General features: G+C 34.5%; 2 protein-coding genes across 5 annotated transcripts in view; one reads left to right on the top strand and one right to left on the bottom strand.

The window, feature by feature from the left end:
- The window catches only part of LOC128243741 (5-oxoprolinase-like), a 70,223-nt gene extending 64,335 nt beyond the window's left edge, over positions 1–5,888 (bottom strand). Inside the window, exons 1-4 of one of the 4 annotated variants that reach the window (XM_052961664.1) lie at positions 5,841–5,888; positions 4,479–4,660; positions 2,492–2,683; positions 1,822–1,947 (exon numbers count right to left, since the gene is read on the bottom strand). In XM_052961664.1, the coding sequence (XP_052817624.1) occupies positions 1,822–1,947; positions 2,492–2,683; positions 4,479–4,652 (492 nt within the window). In that variant the 5' untranslated portion in view covers positions 4,653–4,660; positions 5,841–5,888. The other 3 variants (XM_052961663.1, XM_052961666.1, XM_052961665.1) reach the window with 3 other exon arrangements.
- Positions 5,889–5,934: 46 nt separating this feature from the next.
- Positions 5,935–17,331, top strand: LOC128243681 (39S ribosomal protein L3, mitochondrial-like). Its single transcript, XM_052961580.1, has 9 exons — positions 5,935–6,024; positions 9,933–10,154; positions 11,034–11,124; positions 11,832–11,963; positions 13,153–13,252; positions 13,915–13,975; positions 15,422–15,530; positions 16,238–16,315; positions 16,690–17,331. Exons 1-9 carry the CDS (start codon positions 5,945–5,947, stop codon positions 16,945–16,947), a joined length of 1,131 nt encoding a protein of 376 aa, XP_052817540.1. The 5' UTR covers positions 5,935–5,944; the 3' UTR covers positions 16,948–17,331.
- Positions 17,332–17,967: the final 636 nt, after the last annotated feature.

The following is a 17,967-nucleotide window of genomic DNA, read 5'->3' on the forward strand; positions in this document are numbered from 1 at the left end:
CTAGTGAATGATAAAGTGTTAATGTGTTGCTATATAAAGGTATCTAGTCATATTCTTATCAAGACAGTTTGTCACTACTTTATTACAAATTTTCTTTGTAATTCAACTTCTAAAGGATTGGTTCTAACATCTAATGTTTGTCGTTTAAAAATGGTTTTTAAAACATGCTACCGTTTACTTCTTACCATGTAAGAATTTAGTTTTCTCAGTTTGCTGAAAGAAAATGTTCTTATAAAACATGTAGAATATTCAACTGCCTGTTGTACTTGTTACTGACTGATTATTAAAAAACAATTGATCGTTTGATATTTCTTTGTGTTTGTTTTACACATGTATACAATACTAAATGTAAGACAAACTACATGTATGGACCCCAAACACTATCCAATGACAGGTCTCCATTAACTCTTCCTATAGACCAAGTTTGGTCAAGATATGTCAACCCTAACTAAAGTTATTCAGTTTCAACTGTTTTTCTATTTTTAGTAACAGTGACCTTGACCTTGACCCTAGGGATCCCAAACACATTGCCGTGAAAAGCATCCATAAACTTTTTCCTATAGACCAAGTTTGGTCAAGATATATCAACCCTTCCTGAAATTATTCAGTTTCATAGGTGAGTTTGACGCCGCCCGGCCGCCCTGCTGAGTGCCCGCCCCACCCTCCCGCCTGAACAACGGCATTCGTCATTCTCATAACCAAGCTTCACTGTGGTCTAATGTTCAGTATTATGTACTGGTTAACACTAATTAATGCCGACCACCAAGGCTAAAATAAATGATATTTATTTTTGAATTGCAAACTAAAATGGAACATGAGATGTTTGTCAAACATTATGACCCCCTGAGCACCATGTAGACAGGAGTATTTGGACAATTTAATAAATTATGAAATTATGCATGAACTGAAATGCCAGCTGATTTAACCTGATGTCCTCAAAATCAATAGTGGTCATCAAGGTCATTATGAACTTTTTGACCTAATGACCCCTTATCAAAAAGGATCAAATAGTGTTTACATCTGACCTCCATGTCATGTTTGATGACCATGGGTTTATGCAGTGTCTAGCTATCACTCAAGCAACCATTTCACATCCAAGATCACTGTTACCTTGAACTTCGACCTTAAGACATAAAAAATAGGGATCATCTACTGCTCACACCCACAACCTTCATGTCAAGTTTGAGGGCCATGGATGCAGGCATTGTCAAATTATCCTTTGCAAAAGCTTTTCCCATTCATGGTCACTGTGACCATGACCTTTGACCTGATGACCTCAAAATCAATAGGGGTCAACTACTGGTCATGCCTGAACTTCAAGTCAAGTTTTAGGAACCAAGCTGATTGTCGAGTCATCAATCCAACAAGCTTTACCCGTTCAAGGTCACTGTGACCTTGACCTTTGACCAGATGACCTCAAAATCAAGGGGTCTTCTACTCGTCCACCCAACCACCAAGACAAGTTGAGAACCATAGATCCAGGCAATTTTTAGTTATCACTCAAACAAGCTTTTGTCTATCGACCTATCGACAGATCAATTGACAGACCAACAAACCGACCGGCTAACAAGTGCAGGGCAATTCACCCCTCATCTTAGATGGGGAAAATAATAAATACTTTAAAAAAGGCCATACTGAATATGTGCTTTAATTTTAAACCTAATCAATAAAAATACTAAACACTCTTGCGAATGGATATGACTTTGTTTGTTAATCCAGGAACATTAATGTCTAGTTTCCATGACAAGCAGATTTAAGGAAGGCAGGAGGTATGAAACACTCAGGCACGGTATTTAGTCAGGAGTAACAGTTTTAGGCTACCTGTTCTTTGGTTTTTCCCTGCACAATAGGCACTTGTTTTTGTATCTGACATCGGTCCTGGTGGAGAACAAGTCTTTCACGTACTTCTACCACTCGCTCGTACAACTGTGACGGTGTGCTGATCTCCTGTTGAAAACAAAATTTAATTTACAAACATGACTTCAAGTGCCTCCAATTTTAATACTCTTAGGCTGAATTAAATCATGAAACTTTTATATTCTCACCCACGCTTTAAATCATAAGGTCATTCTTAATAGAAACTAGTTACAGTAAGTCTGTTAAAAAGAATTAATTGGTGTTAAGTTCATGCATGCAATTAAAACACAGAATTGATTTCAAAATTCAACTCATATCAAAACCTCAAACCACTTTCATACCTTTCCTTGAAATGTGTGGACATTACCCCGGTATGCTAAATATTAGTATGGTTTGAAATCATGGTAAAGTCAGGTCACATTATTGTGGTTCTAAATTAAAGCAAAAATAGTGAGCTCATCTCAATCCTGTTATTAGTGAGCTTGTTCCAGTAACTTTGACCAGGCCCCCATTTCCCCGGCTATCCCTGGACCTTGGGGACGAGGTTACAATGGACTGGTGCATTAAGCTTTTGATGTTTCGAAAAATTGGGGACAGATCTTAATGACAATTAATCCTTAAATCATACACTAACCAAGTCAAATATGCTTGGCCTCGCTTGGTTCCCGATATGCAATAGATCCTTAAACCCTTCAGTAATGAGAAGCGCCATTTTGGTTCCCTTTCTCTCAAGAAGGGCATTGGTTGCCACAGTGGTTCCCATGCGGATCCATTCTATTTGCGACACATCAATCGGCTTATCAGCCTGGACTGGGTGGCCAAGCTCCTGTAAAACGTTATCATATGATACATATTGAGTATAAGTCCAGAGAATGATTTTGATTTCTCAACCCTCCCCAATTCTGTGCTAAATTAGGCCCAATCATATTTTTATTAATTGTAAATTATTTGATGTTTGTGGGCAAATTGAAAAATACCCTAACTGAAAAAATGAAAAATTCATCTTCAAGTTTGATGTGAGAGGGGTAAAATTGTGTAAAAATTACGCTAAAATGATTTCATGCAGATTAGAGAAATCATTTCATGATGATGATGATGATGATTATGACAACGACGACAACGATGACAATGACGACGACGATGAAAATGATGATGATGATGATGATGATGATGATGATGATGATGATGATGATGATGATGATGATGATGATGATGATGATGATGATGACGACGACGACGACGATGATGATGATGATGATGATGATGATTATGATTATGATGATGATGATGATAACCTGTAGATAATCTGTTCTGTTTAAAGGAAGGATTGTGCCTGGGTGTGCCATAAGGTCATGATACCCCTTCCCTCCCTTTAATCTGCTAGTAATGGCAACTTTACATGAACTTTCCTTCATTGATGATAAGGACAGCCTACAAAAAAGGCATTCTCAGTTGAACTGCAATATGCAAACAATAAGAACATAAATCTATAGTTGACAGATGAAGAGCATGAAATAGAAACAGAAATTAGAACATAATAAAGAACATGATACTATTGTTAATCAAACTTTAATCTTATACTTATAAAGGATTAACAAATGCAACAAAACACATTTAAATAAGCCCGGGTACCTCAGAGGGATGTTCCTGGCACTGTAGGAATAGGGGGTGAAAAACCTGATCTAGTTTATAGACATACCATAATCAAAATTGTCTCAAAATCTGCTATTTTTGACTTAATTTATTTCAGTTACAAGATAACAAATACTTCAAAAAAAAAAAAAAAATGCCAAAAAAATAAATTCTTAGAGTGTTAGTATTGCTTTTAGCCATATAACAATGATTTTCAAACATAAATATAAAAAAACTGCAATCTGATCTTTTGTCAGCAATCTTATTTAACTGGTTACGCAAAAACTGGTTCATTCCAAAACAAAAGATCAAAAAGTTGTCAAAACGGTCAATCTGTGAAAGAGCAGCTTTAAAGCTGAAGCTATTAATAAGTGATATTTTGGTGCTTTTTAAACTGGGACAGGGTAGTTTGTGGCCATGTCGCCATATTTTGAGAACGTGCTTTTTAACTTCACACAATAAAATCATACTCTTTTTGTTTTGATCACTAAAGTCAAAAGAAGTAAAATATAATGCAATAAAATAAAAATGAAACTTGTTTGCATCTCATGAGTACATCTGCATGGTGGCCCTTTAAGTCTCCTAAATGCCTTCCACCTCCTTGGTGGGGCCAAAAATGGATGACTACATCAATCAGACTTATTTTATAGTATTTTTGGAATTTACCTATACCCTTAATTGTACACATGAAATTGGGAATTCTTGCATAGCTTTTTCACACCATTCAGAATGTGTTATGAATATTTAGGTGAGTTGAATACATTGTATATTCAAATACTCTTTTTAACCATTTATTGGTGGTCTTTTATAACTTAAACAACAATAAACTCCAGTTTTTTAAACAGAATTTGTATTTTTTTTAGAATTTCTGATAGCAAATTCTTATTCAACACAGAAAACATACTTTTTGGCATTGGGATTACAGCCTAATAACGACTTGAACAATGTCCAAAAATTATACCCATCTCACTCTGTTCCTTATAACCTACCTGCTCTAAAATTCTTCTAATGCCTTCCCTGGGGGCATCAGAATAGTTTTGCGGGTCCTCAGACAACAGTTTCAGCACCTTTACTCCGCCAGATGGACACTGTGCCCAGATGTCAGTGAACGTGCCTCCTCTGTCAATCGCAAAACGGAACTTTTGACATTCTGACATGGTCATTTAGAATTCTGAAGCAGAAATGTATGGCATCAAGAACAAAAATTGTATGAAAACAGTTTTATGTTACAAACACTTGGGTGATATATCATTTGTGCCATGCAATATTTCTGGAAGGCTTCCATGACAACCAGGCTTAGGGATTTGACTGATCACTATTTACCGCTCAAGAGCTGGCAGGGTTTTTCTTTTACAATCATTTAAACTGTTAAAGCAGCCCATTTAATGCTGGTGTTAGCTGCACCAGTCAATTGTAACCACGGCCCCCCTAGCTCTGGGGAATAGCGGGGACTTCGACTTTCGGTCGAGCCAGTCCCGAGTAAAATCCCTGTCCTGCGGGGACAAATTGCTGGTAAAATCCCCGCCAAATGCCCCTGCTACCCCGGGACATCTTAGGTAAGGCCCATTCCCCACTATATTCTGTGCAAAAACAAAACCACCGCATTCTCTTGGCACTGTGGAGACACCTGGAAAGTAAAAACATGGGCCCTTTTCCCTTGCTATCCCCAGTAAACCCCCTGACCGGGGGGACCTTGGTTACAATTGACTGGTGCATTACTTCATCATTGATAACATTCAAGTAGTTACTGCTCTGGAAGTTAAATGGATACATTTGTGATCTGCTGTATTACTAACCAGATTTGAGAAAACTATTTCAGCTGTACTCAATTAATATTTGAATTATAAATATGTGAGCACATCATTTTATATTTCATGTTTAAAAGTTATAAATGATGTTGCTGTCAACCTTTAACAAGGTTCTTATCGATCAGCCATATATAAATATATGCATATATAAGAAATGGATTCAGTGTTAAACTCAATAATTAATCTCTTATGTCAAATATATAAATGGAAGTTTAGATAGACAAAATCATACCTGAAAGAGACATCACATATTTTTTTTTATTTTACCTTACTTGAAGTTTAATGAACTCTGAGCGACCTCCGCTATTTTAGATAGTATGTGCATTTGCATATCGAGCTGGTAGTAGTAAACAGATGAATAGTCACGTACCATTTATTAAATTTATTAATCAATTTAGTCAAAAGAGCATGTCAACTACAAAGATCTGTTTAACCTTAAAGAAAAATGCATTTAGTACAGTATGTATTTCATAATTAGGAAATGACACTGTCTAATTCAAATCGTTGCAAATTAATAATTAAATCGATCCATTTTTTACTTACTTGTCTGTCAAATATATGAGCCGTATCTCCCAAATGAAGAGTAACGTTAAAAGCTAGTGTCTATAATGTGTGCTCCGAGCAAGAAACTGTTGATTGCTACGAAAATGTCACTGGCAAAACATGTCCTTCAAATATTTTCTCAAAATCAATGTTTTACTGCAAATATAACGCTTAGACTACCACGGTAACGATATATAAAACTTTTATTTCATGATTGTGATTGAAATTGTTTGTAATACCGCTTGCACTTTTTCCAAATGGTTTTAATTTTTGCAAAGTAGATTATATTTCGGACAAACAAATCGGACATAGTAAAGCAAAATTATAATTATAATATATTATTTTGTTGATTTTTTGTTTTTGTTGTTGATTTTTTGAAATATGAGTTTGGATGGTTTATTAACATGAATAAAGTCACTTTGCATAACAGCAAAATAATCAAAACAAATTGAAATTAATCTTCTTTGAGTAATTTTATCCAATCATTTCTTAAATGGGAAATCACTTATAAAATGTGGGTATTAAAAAAAGAATGCTTACTCTGAACATTTTTCAAAATACGCACCATTGGCCATTATGCAGAGTTTAACTGCCTTGTAACCCCACATAATTTTAAGTTTTTTGTTCTTTGTCAGTTGAAATATAATTGGAAGTAAAATAATCTTTCAAGGCCATAAAAGCTTTTTGTATAATTGTTTTGGTAAAGTGTTTACATATTTTTTTTATGTACACATCAAATGATACCAAAATGATATAAGGTCACCATGCAGTCATTGAAAAGTCACCTACTAATGTAATCAGATAACTTAAGTCGATTTTAGTGTCCTTTATGTACAATTTCTTGATAGCCAAATTTCAGGTTATTTGTAGTTGGCAGGGGCATGCAAGCATTGCACATGTTTTGAAGCCAGACATAATTTACTGATTGCAAAAAGGTTCGCTGCAACTGATTTGTCACAGGACTGCTTAAGCTATTGTGTCAGACAGTTGACACTCTTATTTAAAATGGATACATACACATATAATAAACCTCAATTTTGACTGATAGACTTTTTTTAACTTCTTACTAAATAATGTATTTATGGAAAATATGAATTACTGATAACAATATTGTAAGTGTATTTAATAGCTGAAAACACAAAAATATAAATGATTGGTGAATGCTAAAAGATTTTCTGTGGTCTACTATAGTCACATAAGGTAGAAATACCTTGTTTTATCCACATTTCCTTCAATTTAACTTGGTATTCTTCATAAGAACCATTGTTTTCGACATTTATTCATCCTTTTTGGAATTTTAAAACAATTGTATTAATTGTGGTAAATCTATTTGGGAGTTAAAGTGCATCTTAAAGAAATCAGTATTGTTTATATAAAAATATTGTCTTAAGATAATACCCATCACAATTTTAACATGTTGGTTAAAGGAATAGTATATCAATAAAAGACCTACATGGTATATTTTCCCTTTTTTTAGGCTCAGTTTACATGTATAACATGTATTTCCTTGGCAGTTTATAAACTTGCTAGTCTGAAATTCATTAATTTGAACGGATCTCATGTCAGACAGTTACCAAATATTTTAATATATATCCACATGTTAAATTTATGCATAATGCAGCCAGAGCATGCCAAAAACTATTTTATTATCAGTAAACCTTGACAAAGCTATGTTTTTATAGTTGACTTGAAATTTTAAATTTGTTTAAGAATATAAAATCTTAAATAGCAGAATATAAGCCAAACAAAACAAAAAGAGGCTCTTACCAATACTGTCAATTTGTGTGGCTCAATCCCAGGTCAGGTCTTTAATGTTTCTTATTTTATCAACACCAGTTTCTGTTGCAGCAAGCAGTAATGGTAAATTTATATATCTGATTCCTTTGGTGCTAGAACCCAATAAATGCCAATGATTAATAGACACATTTATTGAGTTTTTGCATTCTTGTGGTGTCTGTGCTGATAAGGCCTAAAAAAATAAATTGTGTGGTTCGGGTCACCCGACCCTACCTGGAAAATATCGCCGACCCTACTGTGTTTTTTTTGGTGCGACTTGCGAAAAAAAACCACTCCAGAACGTTGGGCCCCAATTTCTCAAAACTTCTTAAGCTAAACAGGCTTAAGTCGCTTATTTCAGTTAGCCAAAATACATACTGCAAATGGATTTAGATAAATAACAATTGGTTTATTCTGATAATTATACAGGTTATTACTACATAATTTCTAAAAATAATTGAAGAACTTAATATCACACATTTTATAGAACAACAAAAATACCGAGATAAGCTTAATCCTGTTATAGGAGACTTAAGAAGTTTCGAGAAATTGGGGCCGGGAGTTTAAGCTCATAACACCCAAGATGAGTTTCGAAGATGTAGAGATCATTTTTTTGTTCGAGCCGGGATCTGTATCCGAGATTGACATGTCAACATCCGACAAGGGGCCATGGACCCGTTTGTATAAAGAACAGCTGTATGATATTCCAGTCGAACAATTTATCAAGAAATTCTCCGACTTTTCGCTCTTCAGAGTAACGTATATACAATGGAACAAAATGTCTCTTAGATAATAGTATAAGTTTTCCCACACATAAGATTGAATGCCGGTCTAATTTTGATATAACCCACCCACCACTGCAGGACAAGGCATGACCCTTTTCTCTTGTCATGTTGTCAGATGCAATCATAAAAAACAGTTTAAATAAAATAGCAGCAGGGCAAACATATTACTAGTATAGATAGGAAATATAAAATACTGGGAGTTCTGACATGGGCTGGTGCCTGACAAATTGTGACTTTCTTTTAAACTGGGACTGAAACCTGGGTCTGTTGCCATTTGTACAGTTTATAAATTATTCCTAACTTTACTTCTTGGATAATGGCAGAGAAATGTTTTTGAGATGCTGAAGCAGGTCAGTATTGTCACATTTAATTATCAATATGTTTTGCTTTCGGAAGGTGTGTGACGAATGACAACAAAACTAGCAATGACACACCACCTAACTGCAGCGATGCTCAGCAATGTCCTTATATAACTGAAATTATGTTGAAAAAGGACCAAACAAAAGCAAACAAACCTGTACCAAACTAAAAAAAAATAAAAAATTCCCGACCTACCCTACCTTTTCTTTGGGACCATGTTACCCGAACCACACATTTTATTTATTTAGGCCTAAGCAGCCACTGGTGCCAGACATTGTTATGCAATATTACATAATGTTTTTAATGACACTTATGATGATTAGATTATAACCTACATTTACAGTCAAAGAAATCATATAATTTCAAAGAAGTACCATGCATTATTGTCTTTATGGTTCAGGGCTTTTTTCTATAGTACCAAAATTATGATTTTTTTATGCAAATCTTTTTACCTGTGCTGGTTCATTTAACATCCTAATAAATTCTGTGATGGGAGTAATTGCATTCAGAGATCATTGATTTCCATCACATTCAGAGATCAATATGAAATATTATCTGTCATGATTTTAATAACAGATTTATTGCAATAGATATTTACACCCCAAGGATTGATATTTCAGGTATTTTAGGTCTTTTGAAAGGGAAATGAACTAATATTTAATAATTTCCTTATATGCAGGTGACTAAAAAGCTTGTTCTATAATTGTAAAATTTCCAAATTTAGGCATATTTCGTGACGCAAATTTTTCACAAAATATCTAGGGTCTTTTTCCCAAAATTGGCAGAAAAAGCCTTGTGGTTATTAAGTGCTGTTATATGTCAAGACATCACAATTTGGTCCAATAAATCCAAGTCACGCTCACCTCTTTATTATTCAGATTTTACACAATGTGTTTGACTTATTACTAAGGTAATGATCTTACTTCACTTCAGTTATACAGTAATTATTGGAACCAAAATATCATTGCCCCTTGTCCTTGTCTTCCAAATAAGAAATATTTTCGGAAAAATATAAAATCACATTAAAATAGCTGTTATAATAGCAATCAGAAGACAGCTAATGGGATTTACCAAATTACTGTATTACTGGTACTGAAAATTGATCTCAATGAAGTTATTTTTTTAGTTATCTTTCAACAGTCTTGTTTTAATTTTGTTAAATGTATTTCAGACCCTCAGTTTGTTTTGCACAAGTTCGTCATGGGCACAGTCGTACACCCCCACGTCACAACAAAGCCCCCTGGCTTGTGAAGAAGAAAACGAGTCCACTAGAGCATGACTTAACCCCGGAAAGCAAGGCGTTTCTGAGGCAGGCGGCATTGTTTAAGTACAAAAACACAACTCCGAGTCCGCTCAGAGATGAACCATGGGAGAGAAATTCGTTCACACCAAAGTTAGTTCACCATATTACAATTACTAGGTTTTGTTATTATCTTGCACAAGCTTTAACCATGGCAATAGCTAAAAAAAAAATCAAAACATTCAAAGCAATATAATCAAAGGAAACTTGGTACACATGTTGCCTGGGACAATATGTACATGTTGCCTGGGACAATATGTACATGCACAGCAAGGCCAACAACTCTTGCTTTAGTAATTGTTGAGTTTAGCCCCTTTGTTTTACCATTTATACCCGGTAGTACATTTTTATTTATTTACTTGTTGTTTGAACGGAATTAAGCCTAAAGTGTTCTTAAATCTGCACTCTCACAGATTGAACGGTTTGACAACTTTTTTATTTATTGTCTTGGAACAAGCCAATTTTAGCAAAAATCCATGGAAACCAGTAATAAAAGACTGCTGACAAAACATTATATTGCAGATTTATATATTTAAGTTAAAAAATTGATGTTTTATGCATTTTTCTTAAACCATTAGTAACAGTTTAAGCCATAAAACATTGATTTTCAAATGGAAATATGAAAATCTGCGATCTGATCATTTGTCAGCAATCTTTTATCATTGTTTTTCAGATATTTACACAAAAAAATTGGTCTTTCCAAGACAAAATATAAAAAAGTTGTATAAATGGTATATCTGTGAGAGTGCAGCTTTTACAATAAAAGTAACATAAATTGTCAGCTTAGTGAAAGACAGTTGAAATTATATATTTTTACATCAACCTATATTGTGCACCTATGGTATTGTTTTTTTGTCAAAAATTGAGAAGGGCTTGATTTTTTTCTTAACAGTAATTGTTTTCCATTATAATTATAGAATATTTCTGTTACAATCTTCAAATGCAAGTTTGATGTCCTTTCACTTCTTTCAGTACGAGACGGACAGGGGTGATAGGAATAAAAATTGGAGTCATTCCACAGTGGAAGAGAGATGGAACAAAGATACTGTGCCAGCTAGTTCAAGTATGAATAATTTGCATTATTTTCTTGGAAGTTTATCAAAATGGTCATTGTAGGTTAACTGTGGCAAGATTTCTATTACGTGACAAATAAATTATAAAATAATCTGTTTCTTTTTGAGAATTTTCTTTTTATATCCCTCACAGAAAAAACTTAATTTTTGAGTAGCAGAATATGAAATAAATCGTTATCTTTACAAATAAGTAAGGATTAACTGATATAAGTATTGTCATTAGCAAGAGTAAATGAAGATTTGAAACTTGGTACACATGTTCATTATTCATATTATAAGATTGTCTGGTTAAAATGATGATTCAGTCATGTCTTTGCCACCTTCATTAAATCAGTGATTTTTGGCATTTGTAACATATGTGGTGCATTTATCAGACATTAAAAAAGACTCGCAGCCTTACCAGCTGGGAAACTCAGTATAACACTTGTTGTTTGGCGGGAGTAAATTTGGCAAAAACGTTACCAGTCACACTGGCTGGATCAGATAAGGTTTTTTTCAAATGCTGTTGCCTCTCATGGTTAGAGCATTAATAACTTATTGCCCAATCCCCTGGCATAAATTGAAAATTGCAAATAAATATGTTTGAACTGACAAATGCTTGTTTTAGAGCCCTTGTTATGAAGAAATGACAACCCCTGAGCATTAATGCTACCACTGTAAACTCTTTCTATATCTTCTGTGTTAACATTTATTTAAGGTTGTTGATAACCATGTGATACGATACACACCTCCGGAGCAATATGAGAAATCCCTTGGTTTCAACCCCCACTGGCGAGGGAAAGGATTTGGTTCTGTTGTCGTGGGAGCCTTAAGCTGTACACCCTTCAATGTAAGTGAATTTCATTTTTAAATGCCCGTTTATAGAAGGGGCATATTTAATACTTTAATAATATTTTAATACTCCTGCGGCAATCATTAACTTTAGATGCAAATTGTTCATTCATTACTAAATTCGGTCAAATGTGTATGGGCATAATATCTCAGACAAGTTCAATTACCAGCCACATTGCTCAATTCACTAGAGAGTTATCATCCTTAAATTATGGAATTTCTTAAATCAATCTTGTTTGTATATGAAAGTGCATATTCCTTGACAAAGATAATTTTAAATCTTTAGCTGGTGTATATTTAAAGAGAAAAAAAGGTCAAGGTACAATGTCTTGTCATATCTTGGGTGTCATTGTAATTGTCAATGGTTTCTGCGTCATTGCTGTTGTGCAAAAACATTAACATTATCACTTATCCAAAACAATTCACGATATTTAAATGATACTTGGTTCACATGTTGCCAGATACAATATGCACATGTACAGCAAACCCCCTAATTCTGTCCTAAATGATTGTTGCTTTTCCAAAAAAACAGCAGGACTGATATGGTGTAAGCTCTGCACCTCTCTCAGCTTTATTTTGAGTACATAATATTGTGGTAACACTTTTTCTGTTCAACGTTTGTGGACATGTGCATCATGGTTGTGTTCTACAGTTTGTTTTAAAGTGACACTCTTATTTAAAATCAATACATAAACATGTAAATCGAAAATCAATTTTGACTGATAAACCTTTTACTTCTTACTAAATAATGCATTTATGGAAAAAATAATTACTGATCAAAAGATTGTAACCGTGAATTTAATAGCAGAAAGCGCTAAAATATTAAATGATTGGTGAATGCTAAAAGATTTACTGTGATCTGCTATAGTCTCCTAAGGTAGAAATACCGTGTTTTGTGCACATTTCTTTCAAATGAAACTTGGTATCCTTCATAAGAACCATTGTTCTCGACATTTATTAATCCTTTTTGGAATATTAAAACAATATTATTAATTGTGGTAAATCTTATTTGGGAGTAAGAGTGCATCTTTAAGAGCTGCGTACACAAGCCTTATCCTCAATACATTTTTTTTTTGTAAAGCACAATTTATGAAACCATATACAAACCTGTATGAGGAGGCAAGAGTCCAATCAACACACAAGGATAGAAGGTCATGTCCTAGCATTTGTTAACCTTTCTTTCACAGTTCACAAAAGCGTACACAAACCTGTTCCTAGAGGCCGGTGTTCCTCCTAAGAGGATCATGTCCAGATTCTGGATCACACCAGACGCAGCTGTTCAACCAGGTAAAGAATAAGTCTATATTACAAGCGCGCGTCTATATTGATAACCTCATTTTGTTCAGAGGATTTAGGGATGGGGATGGGGGGAGGAGGCAGATATTAGCTCTAGTGGGTCCCTTGTCCCCACCCCACTGCTGGTCCATACAAAAATATTGTGTAACACTGATGGTTTTTATTGTTTTGGTTTCATCATGCAAAACCCTACATAATGACATTAATTAGAGCCATTTAAGATGATTAAAGATTTTTACTTGAAAGCAACCTTGGAGTAACTGAAAAAAGTCCAGTTGGTGTCTCTGACTTGATCATCACCTACTTGGAGCATCAAGGTCTAATGATTACAATACATCATACATGCTCAAATAGGCTTTAGTATCTGTATTGTTTAATTCATTATATATTGTACCTTGTGTTGAGTGTATTACAACCATTATATATTTTCATTTTGACGTTGCATTATTTCATCCTACTAATTTAGCGTCAAACTGTCGAAACTGAAAAAATCTTAATTTTTAAAATCAATGTGTCTATGATTACCGTAAAAAATATCAAAGACTCCCATAATGAAGTTTCCTAAACTTTCATAACTTTTGTGTTTTCAATAGCAACTCATGTAAGAGCCTGTATTTGTTACGGTTTAAATGCTACACATGTTAATGTTTCAGGTACACCTTTATCTGTGATGCATTTCAAACCTGGAGATTATGTGGATGTGTCGGCGAAAACGTATGTCTTGTGTTTGATTTACCATTGAGCATTCTTTATTGAAACACATGGTTTTGAATGCAGTTTTACACTGTAGTTTGATATTAAAGGGACTACACACCAGATGGTGCTAAAATCGGCAAATACAGTATTTCCTAAACACAAGCATAGCACTGTCAATATGAGCTAGTATAAGGCTGATACATCATTTGACATGTTTAAAAGAATAAATGCAACAATCATGTTGCTGTCTCAGCTTAATTTCCCTGTTAAATGTAGCCAATAATGGTTTTCAAGTTTAAAAAAGCACAGAATGTTTTTTCCAAACACCTTGAAGTCTGAGTCATGTGATTAATTCATACACAAAACTGCCAATAAGCATTTTAGCCACTCACTGTCATATTCAGCAGATTTAACCTCTTTCAAAGGTTTAAATCATCAATGTCATCTCTGATGTTGATCTGTTGTGCTCTGTGTCTACATAGTTTAGCAGCTGCAGTATTCCCCTTCCTTGCAATGTCTGTTCTTCCAAGAAGCCATGAAATGTGTATATTAAGCATGTGAAAGTCCCATTATGAGTTCAAATAAATAAACCGACGCTATTTTTTAACTTAATGGATTTTAGTGGTAGACAACCACAGTAAATTTCCAATTGATAAAATGCCTAAAAATTGCAAAAGATGCACTCATGTGTCGTAAGCGACGGGATACATCAGTAAGTAAGATTTAATGTGTTGTAAACAACGATATTAATTTTATGTAGTTTTTTGACAATTTCTTATTCTTTCGTGCATATTATATCATCTGGTGTCTAGTCCCTTTAAAAGAAAACAATTTTGTCTATAAAATATAAAAAAATGACATGTTTTTTTTACATAAAGAATTAGTAGTAATTGTTTGAAAAGGAAAAATACACAGGTTAGACTTCTATAGAGTGGTCTTGTGGCTTAGCCATCCGGCTCTCTTCCAAGAGGCCATGGGTTCAATCTCAACCAGAAGAATGCTCTCTTAGCCTCTCACAAATGAACCAGTACTGGTTTAGGACCTGAGAGTTGTTCATTTCAGCTGAGAGCTATGGTCACAATCAAGATATATATTTTTTAGTATAATTAACTGGAAAAAGTAGCATCGGGCACCTGCTTCAATTCTATGTCATTCCAGTTTCTTGCAATTAAATGTGCAACCCTTGTATCAATAGTTTGAATTTTGCTGTTACTCAAAACGCACTATGTATATTTATAGTCTGTGAAAAATAAGCTATCTTTGCAAGGGATTGAACCAGTGTTGCTGGATTGCCAGCCTATTTTCAAAACCACTTGACAACTTTTGACAGCGACATTTTCACTTCAATTTCACCTATAAATTGCTACTTACTTTACAGATAAAAGACAAACATTGACAATGGCTTGAGGTGCTGACATTTTATTTTTCACACGGTCTTTAGGACTATTTTTTATATATTTTCAGTGTGGCTCGAGGCTTCCAAGGAGTCGTAAAGAGATGGGGGTACAAGGGCGGTCCCGCTTCACACGGTGCAACCAAGTTCCACCGGAAACCCGGGTCAATGTCCGCAGGGGTATGTGACTATAGTTTTACTCTCATGACATTGTTAATATGATCCTGGAGTAGCCCTAAGCTCAAAGAGTGATGAAGAGATTGAGTTGCAAGGGTGGTCTAACCTCACGCAGTGCATCCTAAATTTCACTGTGAACACGGGTCAGTGTCAGCCGAGTAGGTGACTTGTGATTTTTACTTAGTTCAAGGAGTCATGAAGAGATTGAGTTTCAAAAGGGTTTTAGCCTCACACGGTGGAACCAATTTCCACCAGAAACCCAGGTCAATGTCCGCAGGGGTAGTCGACTGTAACTCTTACTTTCATGACATCGTTATTATGATCCTAGGGTGACCCTAAGTTTAAAGAATCATGAATATATGAGGTTAAAAGGGCGGACCAGCCTCACACAATGCATCCTAGTTTCACAGGAATTTAAGACTCAATGCGGCCAGCTTATCAATGCACATATTGTTCAATTGCCCTTTCGAACAGGAAGTGGTATTTCTGAGTAGTTGTAATATCTATTTTAATACTAATAACTTTATTGGTAAATTCAAAGGCAATGTTTATTGGATATTGTATTTGATATTGCTTCATTTGCTTGTAAAGAAATCAATTCATTATGTGGCACTCACAGGCGGGAATGAAAATTAGATGTTTTTATATCTGGCCTTCAATCATATGACACCACGAACCTTAAACGTAATCTCCTTTTATCCTGTTTACAGAAGCAGACCGGTATGTGGAAGGGAACCAAGATGCCGGGGCTGATGGGGAACCGGTGGAGAATCACCAAGGGGATTAAGGTAGTGTAGATTAACATGGAGGATAATTGTTGTTGATGATGTTGATATATGCTCAAATTTTGTCTTTGAAGTCCACAATTTTGAAATGCATTACTAAACACCATTCAACAAAAGGCTGTTGTGTGATTAGTTGATTAACACCGGATGCTAGCAATGTTTTCAATAAAGTTTAGGTTTCTGTCAGCTTAGTATGATTCCCTGTGGGAGAGTCAGTTGTTTTTCTTATATTTTCTTGACTGTACCGGTGTGTGTTTTCACTATTTAAAACCAGGTTGATATTTTTATACTTCAGTGATTTTTTTTCGCCAATTTTGGTACCAAAGATTAAAAAAATTGGCAAAACATGTCCCTTTCAATATATATCTCGTTTTCAGATTTGGCGTATCAATACAAAGCTGAACATTCTGTACCTGGGCACGGGTTGTCCTGGACCTCACCATGGTTATATGCGAATCTACGACACCGGACTTCGCCATCGCCAGGAAACACGGGAAGAGAGACTCGGGCCCGTTGTCATGCCAACATTCTATAAGGACGATATAAAGGAGGATATTCCCGAAAACATCTATGATGACGAGCTGTTTAATTTTGGTGATACTACTATACAGTTCACTGAGGAGAAAGAAAACTGATGTGAACGCGCTTTGATTAGATGAAAGAATTAATTGAAGAGTGTCTTCATTCATATAGTTTGCTTGCGAGAAAATGATTTTAATGGGAGATTTGTAGTTTGGCGATGGAATTTATGCTATGTGTTCAACTACATTTATAAAAGTTGTCAACTTTAAAGGAGAAATTTAATGCAATTGTTTAAAGGTGAATGGATTTATAGTTCATTTGAGAGGATGCTTTGTCTTAGTGCACAGCAAGCATTTTAAGAGTCATTATATATATAGAAACAGATCATTTGCACTCATGAATAATTTGGTTGATATGCAAGTTTCTGATTTTGAAAGATGTAGTTGAAGAAGTAAAATATTTGTTTTGGTATGAAATATCTAAGAAATAAAAAAGTTATTCCATATATGTGTTATTAGCTCGTCTGTTTTCAAGGAAAAAGTCCCAGCCCAAATATCACATAAATACTTAATTCAAATCTTAACTAATTTTTCCACATAAATGCATAGTATGATTAAAATTTATGTATGTTCTAGCTATTTTTAATCATGTATTTTCTCATAAGATGTGATGATTGGAGACTTTTGTCAATGTTCAAAGGAAACTAGTCTAGAGCAAAAGATATACTTGAGTAATTGATATAACCACATCAGTTATATTTTTGCTGTAGAATATGTTTTCTTTGGAATTTTCATCTAAGATTTTAATCAACATATTCTTTGAGAGATTTTGCTTTTAAAAAGCGAAAATAACATATGATATTTTTAAATTATAAACCTTTGATGTTTTGCGTTAAAATGAGTTGAGATTTAGATTTGACATAGGTATTTTTGTGATAATTGTAGCCAGGTTTGAGTGACAGCGTTTTAGGTGCTGTAATGCAAAACTTTTAACGTTATCCATAGGTATAAAAATGACACACATATATGCCAAAATGTAACACATTACACATGCATGTATAGCAAAGCCTTTATCTCTGGCTTTAATAATTGTTGGGTTATGTCTCTTGTTCCAAGGGTTAAAAACTGGTGAAC

Source organism: Mya arenaria, chromosome 8, assembly GCF_026914265.1.
Source record: "Mya arenaria isolate MELC-2E11 chromosome 8, ASM2691426v1".
Lineage (NCBI taxonomy): Eukaryota > Metazoa > Mollusca > Bivalvia > Myida > Myidae > Mya > Mya arenaria.